This window comes from Pongo abelii, chromosome 5 (assembly GCF_028885655.2).
Source record: "Pongo abelii isolate AG06213 chromosome 5, NHGRI_mPonAbe1-v2.0_pri, whole genome shotgun sequence".
Classification (NCBI taxonomy): domain Eukaryota; kingdom Metazoa; phylum Chordata; class Mammalia; order Primates; family Hominidae; genus Pongo; species Pongo abelii.
In genome coordinates this window covers 159285584-159299727 of record NC_071990.2, presented here as the reverse complement: position 1 = coordinate 159299727, position 14144 = coordinate 159285584, and the positions used below count along the sequence as shown (strand labels likewise).

Sequence of the window (14144 nt, the reverse complement as noted above, 5' to 3'; positions counted from 1 at the left end):
TACCTAGTTATTGTCACAGTGCCTAACACATAGATGCTTATTCAATGCTGGTGAAATGAAGAAATACCGGAAACCAGGAGAATCAGTAAAGTCCTGTTTGTTTTGGTTCCAACAAGGATACAAATCTCAGCTCCCTCCATTCCCCTCCAATGACCTGCTTTCCTATGGGAAACTAATAGCCCCCTCATCATACCCAAATAGTTACAAAGACATTCCCAAGTGCTAATCCACACCAGAAGGCAGCTGCAGGGCCAAATCTCTGCCGTGTCCAACCTCTTAATGCACAACTGTGAAGCAGTGGCTGGGTTCCTGAGGGCAGTGCACGGCAGAGTGTATGCAACACACAAGGTATCTGCAGTCTGAGTTCAGACTCACATACAGAGGAAGCAGTGAGAGCAACAAGGGGGAGACACTGTGGGACAGAAGGCAGAGTGTGCAGTAAGATGCAGTCAAGTGCCCGGGAGAGGAAGAGCACAGCCAGAAAGAGGCAAGGGAATGAGAAAGGGAGCTTGTAAGGATTTAAAAGAGGGGGGGAAAGCTCTGCCAGAAATAAAAGTGACTGGACACTGAGTCCCTGCAGAGGGCGCCTGGAGGTTCTTTGTGGCACCAAAAATGACAGAAGACAAGGGACCAGGCCATGTCCTGGATGTGGGAGGAGGCTGGTGCTGCTCGGTGACCCCCAGGGGCTGGCATGGCCTGAGGGCTCCATGTACTACTTCCTTCGTCTTCACAGCCCCTCCAGATGTGGCATCACAGGTGTAGAGACAGTCCCAGTGCCCAGACAGGACAGCAGGGCTGGGACCCAGGCTGCAGCTGCCTCCAGAGGCCACCTCTGAGCCTCTAGACTAAGCTGCCTGGGTCTGCCAGAGTTAGGCAGACTCTTCTATAACTGGTTTGCAAATGCTGGCAGTGTTTCATGTTACTGTCTAGCAAACTTTCTTATTAGTTTGTCCACAGTGTGTGATTAAAATCTAGTACATGTAAATCCCTTTTTATTACAGGTTTAGGCTGTACTAAAAACACCCATTCCAGCGAAAGCTGCTGGCCATTCTGACGCTGGACTGGGGCCCACCAAACGACAGACATCCCTCATAGGGCCTACCCCGTCAGAAAAACGAGGTCAGCATGCACCTGGGGCTTTAGAACATACATAGTGAGACTGAGAGGGTCTCACAGGCCCATGTTTTGCCTCTTCAGCTCCTTCAGTTTCTCTCGCTTTAATGATTTGAGGGATATGAGGATCTGAGAGAGAAGAGGTGGCTCCCTGGCCCCAGCTGTTGGTTGTATAAAAATATTCCATAACCTCAAAGCCCGCCTGGATAAATAAACAACTCGAAATGCTGCGTTCCACATGTGCAGAAGGAACGCGATGGCAAGACTCACGGAAAACCAGAGAGACAGTCAAGGATTCAGAGAAAGAGACAGACGGAAACAGGCAACAGGGACAAAGTCAGAGAGAGACAGAAAATATATTCACGTCGATCATGGCAGATGATCTAAATCCTTCCAGATTACAGAGAAACAAGGCGATTCCTACTACTTTGTGAAGACGCTTCTTGTTGTAATCAGTTACTTGGGAGCACTGGCGGCATTCCCATCACTGATGAGAACATCAATGGCCAGCCATGTGCTTACTGGCCCCTCAGTGTGCTGCAGGTCTCTCTGTGCTGGGTGCTGTGGTGGGCACTATCTCAGTTAATCTGCAAAAGAAACTGAGGGGGTAGCACTAGGATCACATCCACTTTACAGATGTGATAACAGCTGGGAGCGTTCAGACAACTTGCCAGGTTCCAGTATCACTCAATGAGAGGACCAGGATTCAGCCCTGGCCTGTGTGTCCTCAGAGCCAGGTCCCCAACCACTGGGGTATGCCAACTAACTCTATATTTGACCAGAGAAAGCTCTTTCCTCAGTCCTCAACTAAAAAGGCCCCTATGACTTTCAAACTTATTTAACAAACAAAACTGCTCTTCTGAATGGCCTGGGAAGCTGCATTTTTCTTCTCTCCTCTCCCATGCAAAGTGACATTTATTTACTGTGCTTGGGAAGGACCAGCTCAAACCTGCTCGTTACAAGGTAAGGGCAGCCACAAGTTCCCACCTCAGCTTTCAGCATACCACCGTGCTATTTTCCTTGCTGCAAAAAGAATTCTTTCAGTGAAAACTTTCCATCTAAAAATAAGATCATGGCTAACTCTGCAATTACACTTCTCAGCGGGAGACATTTGCCTTCCACTCTATTTTCCTGAATGCAGAAGGTCCAATCTGCTGTCCTGCTCATCAGTCAACCAAAGGCCCAAGTGTCCCATAATTAACCGGAAAACCGAAGCTATGCAGGTTTCAATCACTGGGTGGTGTTTTGAGGAGCTCTGTGGGCAGCTTTACTTTAGATCACTCATATGCTACTTCTTCACCTGTCCCCCATGGAGCTGGCCCTGAGCACCACTCAGAGGCCGCGGCTTACGGTGTGTTCCTGGGCTCCAGTCTTCCTCCTCTAGATCCCGCCCCAAACTTCCCCACTTCCTCTCCTTTCCCTTTCTCTTTCCTGTTCTGGGTCTCCCATACCATCATGTTCGGTTGTGGATGCTGGGTGGCCACCGTGACTTTGATTTACCAGAAAGGTGGAGGCCTGGCTCCTGGCCTATTATAGCCTGGTGGCTCCTAGGTTCACGGCTGGTAGAGTGCACAGGAGAGGATCCTATTGGAAACACTCACACATGCAGAAGTACACCGTCACTGGGGAAAGGCACAGGTGTGATAAGGGGCTTTTACATCTCATTCATCAGGGTTCTTTAAGGGACACACACACCTGTGGGCAATGGGAGGGAACAAATGTGATTATATGAACTTTCGGAGCGGTGTCTGATAATAATACAAAAGGAATTTTAAAATACTAAGTCACAGGAGATTGAGAAGAAAATTTTGACTGTGATTAAAAATCTAGCCTAGGCTGGGAGTGGTGGCTCACATCTGTAATCCCAGCACTTCGGGAGGCCGAGGCAGGTGGATCACTTGAGGCCAGGAGTTCAAGACCAGCCTGGCCAACATGGTGAAACCTTGTCTCTAAGAAAAATACAAAAAAATTAGCTGGGCATGGTGGCATACACCTGTAGTCCAGCTACTCGGGAGGCTGAGGCAGGAGAATTGTTTGAACCTGGGAGGTGGAGGTTGCAATGAGCTGAGATAATGCCACTGCACTCCAGCCTGGACGACAGAGCAAAACTCCATCAAAAAAAAAAAAAAAAAAAAAAAAAAAAAAAAATCTAGCCTAGAGACAAGAAACAGGATAAATGAGTGGACACACTGGGGGTGTTTAGAAATGAGTAAAAAGTTTTATAAATGATAAAGAGAAGGAAGTACCCAGTAAGACCTTTAGTTTTATAGATAACAACACCCGACCTACCAAAATACAGTCTAGAATAAGGCATTAGACCTCCATGAGAAGGCATGCAGAATGACAGAAGAGTTTATGTGCACAAGTGTAAGACACACACTGTCCCATCATGTCACAGGCCTGGAGGTCAAAATTACAACCCAAGAAAGGGTGTTGAGAACTCCTACAGGTAGACGGTTCCCCCAAAGATATTTAAGATGCTGTGCTCCTTCAGCTTAAATTGTCCCCAAGATAGCTGTGGAATGGACACTGGGGCTGGTGTCACCAGGAAGGGTATTGGTAATCAAACAAAGGCTGACGTGTGTCCTTGTAGAAACCCTGGTGTGCCCCCACATGGACAACTAGGTGTAGTTTTGGCCATTGCATCTACGGAAGGTCACGACATTGTCCAGAGAAAGCCGATCAAAACTATCAAGGGAGGAGGAGTAACAAGAGCACTAGCAGCTAACAATCACAGAGTGCTTGATACATGCCAGGCGCTTTCCACCTGTTCATTCATTTATTCTCTCCACCATCCCATGCGGCAGGCACTTATCAACCCCACCGCTGAGATGAAGAAACTGAGGCACACAGCATTTCAGTACCTTGCCTGTCACGCAGCTGGTATTTGAACTCAGGCCGTGGAGTGCCAGATCCCATGCTCTTAACTATCAGCTACTTCCTACATGGCAGAAACAGAACCCATTCCATACTGTTCTGTTGGGGAGGCAAGGCTGAAAGTAATTTACCTATGTAAAGAAAACCAAGACGAGGCCTGATAGAGAAAACATGAGCTTTGTGGCAAACTGTAGATTATTAAAGTTAGGGTAAAGTTAATTTAAGACAAACAGAAGACTGCTTTGCACAGAGGACATACATTATAAAATGTCATTTTTCTCAACAAGAATTGAGACTACAAATTCTAAGACTCATGAACAGTGTTGGCAATCAATGCTGTGTTACTAAGGGAAGCTAGGTTTGTTCTGAGGTGCACTCCTATCCTTTCAGTTATGAGGTAACAGGGTTTCCATTGCTTATTCTCCCAGGAATACCCCTGGTCACTTCCACTAGAGGCAGGCCATGAGTCTTTCCCACTGTGGCAAAGCTTTTGTCCTCTCCTTGCTTCCCTTCCTGTCACTTGAGTGTTCTGCCATCTCCTTGCCAACCTCATCTCTAGGCAGCTCCAGCCACAGAGAGAAGAGGGTCTGCGGGTGTGGGAGGCAGCTCTCAGTCTGCAGGGACAACAGGCGCTTGCCAAATAATCCCAGGGGCTGGGCCCGGGTCACTTGTAGAAGGCCCGTGCTGGGCCGGTGGTAGGGTCCAGCCTTACAGCTGCAGACCTCTGAGCTCTCAGTTCCCTCTGCCTGTTTCCCTAGCCTGTCCTGGCGTAAGTTGGGAGGCAGAGAGGGGAGGCGGCCTTGGTCGTCTCCGGGAAGAATACAGATCCTAACTCCAGCCCCTGGAGGAGAGGTCTCCCGGACCCTGCCTCTTTTCCTGTCCCCAGAAGGACTGGGGATTGAACGCCCCCAGCCCCTCTGAGGAGTCAGGACAAACAACTGCACAAGGGTGCCTCCCGCAGGTGTGTGGCCAGCCCTGCGGCAATCGAGGGGCCTGGGGGCGACATGACTTTATTTCAAGTGCCTGCTAACCTGGCAGCCTTGGGAGACCATTCTGGTGCCTGTGCTGGGGGAGGCGCAGCCTAGGGCGGTGCAGGGTGTAAAGAGAATAAAAAAGATATTTGGTGACTCTAGGCCCGGTGAACTCAATCAGTGGCAAGATGCAAATGCGCTGAAATATTAACCATTACTGAGTGTTCCGTGGCGCGGGGTTGGGGAGGCGCAGAGCCCACCCGGAGGACTCGGGCTCCCGCCAGGCTCCGCCCAGGCACTACTCACCTACGCAGTTATCACAAAGGCTGCAATGGGAGGCGCGAGGGGGACGGAAAATCTTGCAGGTGAAACAGTATTTAAGTTTCACGGTCTGGCCATTGATGATGACTTCTTTGGTTCTGGGAGGCGGGCGGTACCCCCCTGAACTGGTGCCGTTTGCGATATCTGTGGAGAAAAGAAGAGAAAGAGCGCACACCCTTCAGAGCCTCCCTCGGCCTCGGCGGGACCCGTCCGCCTGGAGTGTAAGCTCCAGGGCAGCAGGCACAGTGGCTGGCAGGGCCCCCGGTGCCCACGCTTTACCCAGGCCGGGGCTCTGGGACTCGCCCTCCACTGGGACCCAGGCCTCCTTCGTTGCACACGTGCAGGGACCACGTGACTGAGCTCTGGCCAATGGAACACAGCACACATGGCCCCGCCCAGCCAGGCCCTCCCTGTGGAGCTCCGCCCCTTTCCTCCTTCCCACTCCCCTCCCTGTAGGCGGCAGGAGAGGCCCCGGGCCACCTTGGGAGCCACAGCTGGGGAGTCGCCTGACTGCACAGAGGAGGGCCACCCTGACCTCTTCACGCCTGCACAGGTCTATGAGCACCAGACTCCTGCCTTAAACCTGGGAAGGCTAGGGTGTTACTTGTTACTGCTAGCCTTGCCTTCATTAACACACCACCCTAATTCGCTCTCCTGGAATGCTGGACTCCAAATCCAGCTCCAGGGTCCCTTCACTTTGCCCGCTGGCTACCTCAAAAATGCCAAGTATAGAATAGGAGGGGGAGAATCCAGATTGTAAAAAATACATTTTAAAAAATCACTAAATGTATATTTTGAAAATCATTTCTACATTTTATCATCTCAATAGCACCTTTAATTTTTAGAACCAGTTCTAAAAATGTCAGTGAAAATACAAACATGTAGAATTTTTAAATTTCCATTTTATCTTGTCATCTCTGATTTCACATTAGGATCACATGGGAGCTTTTAAAACTCCCCTAAGGTGTGAACCCTGTCCCAGATTTATTAAATCAGAATGACCTGGGTTGTTCTCACATGGGCAAGGGTTGAGAACCCCTGCTCTCTGGGAAGATAAAACTTCCAGTTTTATTTCATCTAGACTCCTCACAGCCCAATTAGCCTTGCCAAGAAGAAGTTAGGGCAGCTGGCTGTGCAGTCAAGAACAGGAGCACAGGGTGGATGGAGAAGATGAAGAACTTCCATGAGGGCTTCAGCTGAGCCTCTGTGGCTGACAGATGCAAGCCAGATCTAAGGGACTGGATCAGTCCTGGGGAGCATCAGAGTTGGTAACATTAAAGATAACTGTTCATTTTAATTCTCACCCTCTTAAAGCACATACTATCAGAGATGGTTGCAAGATACTTTTGGTTGATTTCCAAAGTGGTAGGAATCAGTCCCATCACCCACTCAGTCCCCTCACACCACACCAACTCATCCTGGGCAATAATCACTGAGCAGAACTGCTGAGATCCTGGTCCTGCTGTCAGAGATTCTTTCATTGGTGTGGGACATTGTATTAGTCTGTTCTCATGCTGCCAATAAAGACATACCTGAGACTGGATAATTGATAAAGGAAAGAGGTTTAGTTGACTCACAGTTCTGTAGGGCTGGGGAGGTCTCAGGAAATGTATAATCATGACAGAAAGGGAAGCAAACATGTCCTTCACATGGCAGCAGGGAGGAGAGGTGCCAAGCAAAGGGGGAAAAAGCCTCTTATAAAAGAATCAGATCTCGTGAGATCACTATCACAAGAACAGCATGGGGGTAACTGCCTCCATGATTCAATTACCTCCCACTGGGTCCCTCCCATGACATGTAGAGATTATGGGAACTACAACTCAAGATGAGATTTGGGTGGGGACACAGCCAAACCATATCATTCTGCCCCTGGCCCCTCCCAAATCTCATGTCCTCACATTTTAAAACAAAATCATGCCTTTCCAACAGTCCCCCAAAGTCTTAGCTCATTCCAGCATTAACCGAAAAGTCCAAGTCCAAGTCCAAAGACAAGGCAAGTTCCTTCTGTCTATAAGCCTGTAAAATCAAAAGCAAGTTAGCTATTTCCTAGATACAAGGGGGGTACAGGCACTGGGTAAAATACACCTGTTCCAAATGGGAGACATTGGCCAAAACAAATGGGCCACAGGCCCCATGCAAGTCCAAAATCTCATAGGTCAGTCATTAAAGCTTAAAGTTCCAAAATAATCTCCTTTGACTCCATGTCTCACATCCACGTCATGCTGATGCAAGAGGTAGGCTTCCACAGCCTTGGGCAGCTCCACCCTATGACTTTGCAGGGTACAACCCCCCACCCAACTGCTTTCATGGCTGGTGTTGAATGTCTTCAGCTTTTCTAGGCACACAGTGCAAGCTGTCAGTGGATCTACCATTCTGGGGTCTGGAGGATGGTGGCCCTCTTCTCACAGCTGCACCAGGCAGTGCCCCAGTGGGGACTCTATGTGGGGGCTCTGACCCCACATTTCCCTTCTGCACTGCCCTAACAGAGGTACTCCATGAGGGTTCCACCCCTGCAGAAAACTTCTGCCTAGACATCCAGGCATTTCCATACATCCTCTGAAATCTAGGTGGAGATTCCCAAACCTCAATTATTGTCTTCTGTGTACCTACAGGACCAACACCACGTGGAAGCTACCAAGGCTTGGGGCTTGCACCCTCTGAAGCCATGGCCTGAGCTGAACCTTGGCCCCTTTTAGCCATGGCTGGAGTGGCTGGGTTAGAGTCTATAGGCTGCACACAGCAGGGGGGCCCTGGACCTGACCCAGGAAACCATTTTTTCCTCCTAGACCTCTGGGCCTGTGATGGGAGGGGCTGCCATGAAGGCCTCTGACATGCCCTGGAGACATTTTCCCCATTGTCTTGGTGATTAACATTCAGCTCCTTGTTTCTTATGCAAATTTCTGCTGTCAGCTTGAATTTCTCCCCAGAAAATGGGTTTTTCTTTTCTACTGCATGATCCGGCTACAAATTTTCCAAACTTTTATGCTCTGTCACCTCTCAAATGCTTTGCTGTTTAGAAATTTCTTCCACCAGTACCGTAAATCATCTCTCTCAAGTTCAAAGTTCCACAAATCTCTAGGGTGGGCAAAATGCCACCAGTCTCTTTGCTATATCATAACAAGAGTCACCTTTATTCCTGTTTCCAAGAAGTTTCTCATCTCCATCTGAGACCACCTCAGCCTGGACTTCATTGTCCACATCACTATCAGCATTTTGGTCAAAGCCATTCAACAAGTCTCTAGGAAGTTCCAAACTTTCCCACATCTTCCTATCTTCTTCTGAGCCTTCCAAACTGTTCCAACCTCTCCCTGTTACCCACTTCCAAAGTTGCTTCCACATTTTCAGGTATCTTTACAGCAGTGCCCCACTATCCAATACCAATATACTGTATTAGTCCATTCTCATGCTACTATAAGGACATATCTGAGACTGGGTAATTTATAAAGGAAAGAGGTTTAATTGACTCACAGTTCTGAAGGGCTGAGAGGCCTCAGGAAACTCACAATCATGGCAGAAGGGAAAGCAAACGCATCCTTCTTCACATGGCGGCAGGAAGGAGAAGTGCCAAGCAAATATCTCATGAGAACTCACTCACTATCATGAGAATAGCATGGAGGTAACCACCCCCATGATTCAATTACCTCCCACTGGGTCCCTCCCATGACACATGGGGATTATGGGAACCACAATTCAAGATAAGATTTGGATGGGGACACAGCCAAACCATATCAGGCATTGAGATGTCTAAAAACTCCTCCGGGATGTTGAAATGGTTTGGTTTTGTATCCCTGCCCAGATCTCATGTTGAATTGTAATCCCCAACGTCAGAGGAGGGGCCTGGTGGGAGGTTACTGGATCATGTGGGTGGATTTCTCCCTTGCAGTTCTTCTGACAGTGAGTTCTCATGAGATCTGGTTGTTTAAAAGTGTGTAGCACCTCCCCTTGCACCCTCTTCCTCCTGCTCTGGCCATTTAAGACCTTCCTCTTTTCCTTCCTCCATGATTGTAAGTTTCCTGAGGCCTCCCCAGCCATGCTTCCTGTACAGCCTGTGGAACCATGAGCCAATAAAACCTCTTTTCTTTATAAATTACCCAGCCTCAGGTAGTTCTTTATAGCAATGTGAAAATAGACTAATACAGATGGGAATCTGCAGCCAAAGATGAGAGGGCCTGCTCCAAGAGTGGTCCACCAGCATCCATATCATCTGACCACCTAGCACATAAGCAGATTCTTGGCTTGTCCCAACTATGGAATGGGAATCTGCATTTCACCAAGATTCCCCAGTGATTGAAACTTTCAGGTTTGAGAACCCCACTGTGGGGTGCCAGTAAATACTCCCCAGTCCACACATTCCTATGTGCCTCTTTATTATGTACTCAAATACACTCACTTGCATGATAAAGAGCTAAACTTAGAAAACACAGCTTAGCCAGGTGAGGGGCCACATCACAGAACACACCCACACCCAAGCATTTTCACGCAGAGCACTTGGTGATTTAGAACAGCTCAGGGTATCTGGAGAGCTGTGCCATTCTGCCCTCAAGCAGGGCTGCTGTCACTCACTGACAGTACCCACGACTCACATGTCATGATTCAGGGGCTCCAAAAGGAATGCCCCTCCCTGCAGTCTTCTTTAAAAAATATATATTTTTTAATTTTTAGAAATAATCTCACTCTGTCACCCTGGCTGGAGTGCAGTGGTGCTATCATAGCTCACTGCAGCCTTGACCTCCCAGGCTCAGGTGATCCTCCCACCTCAGCCTCCCAAGCTGCTGGGACTACAGGTATTCACCACCATGCCTGGCTAATTTTTAAATTTTTTAAATTATTTATTTATTTATTTATTTATTTATTTATTTATTTATTTGAGAGATGGAGTCTTGCTCTGTCACCCAGGCTGGAGTGCAGTGGTGTGATCTTGGCTCACTGCAACCTCTGCCTCCCCAGATTCAAGCCATTCTCCTGCCTCAGCTTCCCAAGTAGCTGGGACTACAGGTGTGCACCACCACGCCCAGCTAATTTTTGTATTTTTTTAGTAGAGACAGGGTTTCACTATATGTTGGCCAGGCTGGTCTCAAACTCCTGACCTCAGGTGGCCCGCCTGCCTTGGCCTCCCAAAGTGCTGGGATTACAGGCATGAGTCACGGTGCCCAGCCTAATTTTTAAATTTTTTTGTAGAGACAAGGTCTCACTATGTTGCTCAGGCTGGTCTCAAGCAACTGGCTTCAAGCTAGTGATCCTCCCACCTTGGTCTCCCAAAGTGGTTACAGGCATGAGCCACTGTGCCCAGCCTCGGTCTTCCTTAAATGGCTGTCGGAGCTCTGGAAATCTTCCATGGCCCTTTAGCCTAAGGTTGGTGTTTGTGAAAGTACAATCCCAGAGTTAAGGAGAGTGCTTTGAAATGCTACTGGCCATGAATTATTCATGGAAAATTAAAGTTCCAGGTTCGAGGGAGAGCAGGCGGTGCAGAGGGCAGGGTGGGGCAATGGCAGGAGGAAGATGCAGGTCTCCTACTTCTCTCTTCCTGAGGCCCAAACCTTCTGCTTAGAATAACTGAACAGCTGTGGAGCCAGTCCAAGGACTCTGGGTGGCCTTGCCCTGCCCAGCAGGATACCCTCTTTTGGCAGGTGCCCCATCTGCCTGGCACCCCAGGTGGCTGCCCCATCAAATGGCACTAACGTCACAGGCATCTGGAGAGGCGCTGAGCTCCAAAAGCAGGGGCCTTAAGAAGAGGGAGGCCTTGCAACTGATTCTGCAATAAGGAGAGAACAACGAGATGGCACGGCTGTGTGCTTCCCCTGAGCATTGGATAGAAATCACTGGCTTTGAATCCATCAAAGATAAGGTCAGGTCCCTATGGTGCCAGCTGGGTGCCACTGAGGCCTAGATTAATAATAACCCTTCTGTCAGCTGTGAAATCTATTGCCTCTATTTACTCCTGCAAACATGGGTAGAAAAACTAGACCTGATATCTTTTTAAAAAATACAAACTCAATCAAACATTTGTGTTAATTTCAGCAGAAAAGTTTAGAAACTGAATTGTGAAGGTGAATATTTTAAAATGCAGGAATGACAAATGTATCAACACTACAACTATTTAAATAGCCTAGTTCCGAGTAGCAATGACTTGATAAAGCGAGTATTTGCTGGCACTCCTGAAGATAAACTCTATTGATCTTTAGTTTCAAAGTGCATTTTTTAAAAGATTGAACCTCTGTTACAAAGAGGTGAAATGCTGAAAGCTACAATTCGAAGGACATAGTAAACTGAAGCTTAAGAATTAAACCCAAACCCAAAACTCTTTGACTAAATATTTGGAGAGCTCTTTATGTAAAAGAAATGGAAGGATCAGAAGACTTGGATTCAGGGCCCAGCGATGCCACGAAAAAAGTCAGCCAATATTTATGAAGGATTTACTATAAGCCAGTGCTGCACCAGGGGTTGCGGAGGGCCGCTGGGGTGCTGGGAGGGCTCTGCTGGGCTGCCTGATGAGCACAGCAAGTCTCGAGCCCGTCTTGCCACCCATTCTGATCTGATCTGTTCTCCTGGCCCTTAAAGAGTCAGCTTTCTAAATGCAAGTCCCACCAAGAAACTCAGGCCCTCCCATGCAGCACACATCCGTGAACCTTCTCTCTCCTTGCACGATCTTCCATGGAGCCTATGCTCAAAACACAGTGGCCTCCTTGGGTTTCCCTGAGCGGGAAATGCTGTTTTCTACTTCCAGGCATTTGCACGTGATATTTTCTCTGCTCGGGATTCCCTCTCCTGCTGTCTGCGCAGATAATCCTATCCTTTGAGGGCCAGTTCCAGCTTCTCTTGTGAAAACACTTTGCAAGCAGAGTTACTTGTTTCCTCCTTTGGGCTCTCACTGCGCCTGCCTTGTTTATTTATCCAGCCACTAGATCTGTATTGTGCTTCTACTGGGGGCCAGCCCTGGGCTCTGAGCTGGGGACGCAGCAGGAACTCAGACTTCTTCTCTGCTGGTGGTGTTTACAGGCCAGAGGGAAGACCCAGTACCGATGATGTCAGCAGGATTTGTTTCCAGATCTTCCTGCTGCTCCAGGGCAGTGACCATGGCCTATCCACTTTCAAGTCCCCATCGTCCAGCGGAGGGTCTAGCACATAGGAGATGCCCAAGATGGAGGACTGCCATGCTCCTGCACCTCCACCCTGCCTGGGAATCACAGCCGCAGGCCCTCAAGTGCTGCAACGCTGTCCACCAGGCAGGCCACTCTTGTGCCTATAGCCCCTCACTTGCAGAGGACACCTTTCCAAGGTGCTCTGTGGATCTGTCTCTTTCAAAACTTATCCACAAGCTGCTGCTGATCCAGAGCCAACCTCGCATGGCCAGGTGGCACCCCCAAAAAGGGCCGGCTGAGAAGGCCAGCTGTGTACCTCAGGGAGCCCAGCTGTTCTTTCTTCCACACAATGCATCCAACAGCTGCCTAGGCCCATGGCTTTCAGGCAGGCTTGCATCCAGGGCAGATGGGAACAAGGGGGCTTGAAACCCAGGGCTTCACATACCAACCTTAGCACAAAGAAACTTTTTCTTCGGTGTTCTAGCCTGAGGCAAGTGGCCAATCATGAAGTCTTTCTCTCCTCTCTGGAGATCACAAACACCTGTGGCCTGTGTCATGTGGCACAAAGAGAGAAGTAGAGGGAGGGTTCCTGCTCTACTCAGTTTTTCTGGTTTTGGTTTTTTTTTATTGTATTTTTGGTTTCCTTTGGTTGTTGTTAACAATCGTGCCTCTGCCTCTTTGGGCTGCTCTTTGTGGCTTAAATACAGCAATTGAAAAAGGAATAACAGGCATTTGCAATAGCTAGTGGGTCAAACACTAGAATTTTTGGGGGAAAACCTCTAACAGTTAGGCAAGTGTATATGAGTCAGTTTATTTATTTATTTATTTATTTATTTTTTTGAGATGGAGTTTTGCTCTTGTCACCTAGGCTGGAGTGCAATGGCGCGATCTCGGCTCACTGCAACCTCTGCCTCCTGGGTTCAAGCAATTCTCCTGCCTCAGCCTTCCGAGTAGCTGGGACTACAAGCTCCCGCCACCACACCCAGCTAATTTTTTTGTATTTTTAGTAGAGATGGGGTTTTGCCATGTTGGCCAGGCTAGTCTCGAACTCCTGACCTTAGGTGATCCACGCGCCTCAGCCTCCCAAAGTGCTGGGATTACAGCCATGAGCCACCGTGCCCCTCCCAAGTCAGCATTTTTCAAGGAAATTTTTATACACAAGCATTTTGAAAGAGTATGTAAAATGGTCTTTTCCTTCATATAGTCCCCCAATCAATTGGTGGATGTTGTTGGCACGCAGACAGAAATAATAACAGCACCTACATCTAGTGTTACCTAGATGCAATCAGCCTGTGGGCAAAAATCAGGGGAGCTGGGGATGAAGAAATTGGGGCTGTGCAGCATGTGGGCTCAAGGATGGGAAGCTGCCTGTTGACTAAATTGTTTCACACAGAATTCCTGGGCTTGCCGGAGGCCTTCTATCAGCTGTTTAACTTCTGCCTGTGGCTTCAAGTAAGTCATCTTTTCTTCCTGAAGGAATAGCAGAGCACTTCCATCCTGATAGATCCATTTGTCTCCCATCGGATTATTCCTGCCCCAAATTCAGGGATCAAATGTCTATGTGTTACCATATAAAGTAACTGGACTCTGCTTTCTTACAATGCAAAAGGAAAAATCCCAAATTATAAAAGATGTAGATTAAGGTTCTTTCCTGCCATTGCAGCTGTAGTGGTACTGCCCTAATAGCTCTTGGGCTGGGGAAGGGACAAAGGGCCTAGTCACTGTGTTGGCACCTCCAGCACACCACAGCCACCATGCAGAGAGGAGTCCTGTCTCTTCCCTG

General features: G+C 48.4%; 1 protein-coding gene across 4 annotated transcripts in view; it reads right to left on the bottom strand.

The window, feature by feature from the left end:
• Positions 1 to 14144, bottom strand: part of ZDHHC14 (zinc finger DHHC-type palmitoyltransferase 14) — a 299328-nt gene that overhangs the window by 80087 nt on the left and 205097 nt on the right. For 3 of the 4 annotated variants that reach the window (XM_054558371.2, XM_002817514.5, XM_002817515.5), the window contains exon 3: positions 5268 to 5426. The exons of the other annotated variant lie outside the window; for it this stretch is intronic. In XM_054558371.2, the coding sequence (XP_054414346.1) occupies positions 5268 to 5426 (159 nt within the window). The remainder of the gene's footprint in view (positions 1 to 5267; positions 5427 to 14144) is intronic. 4 annotated transcript variants of the gene reach the window in all.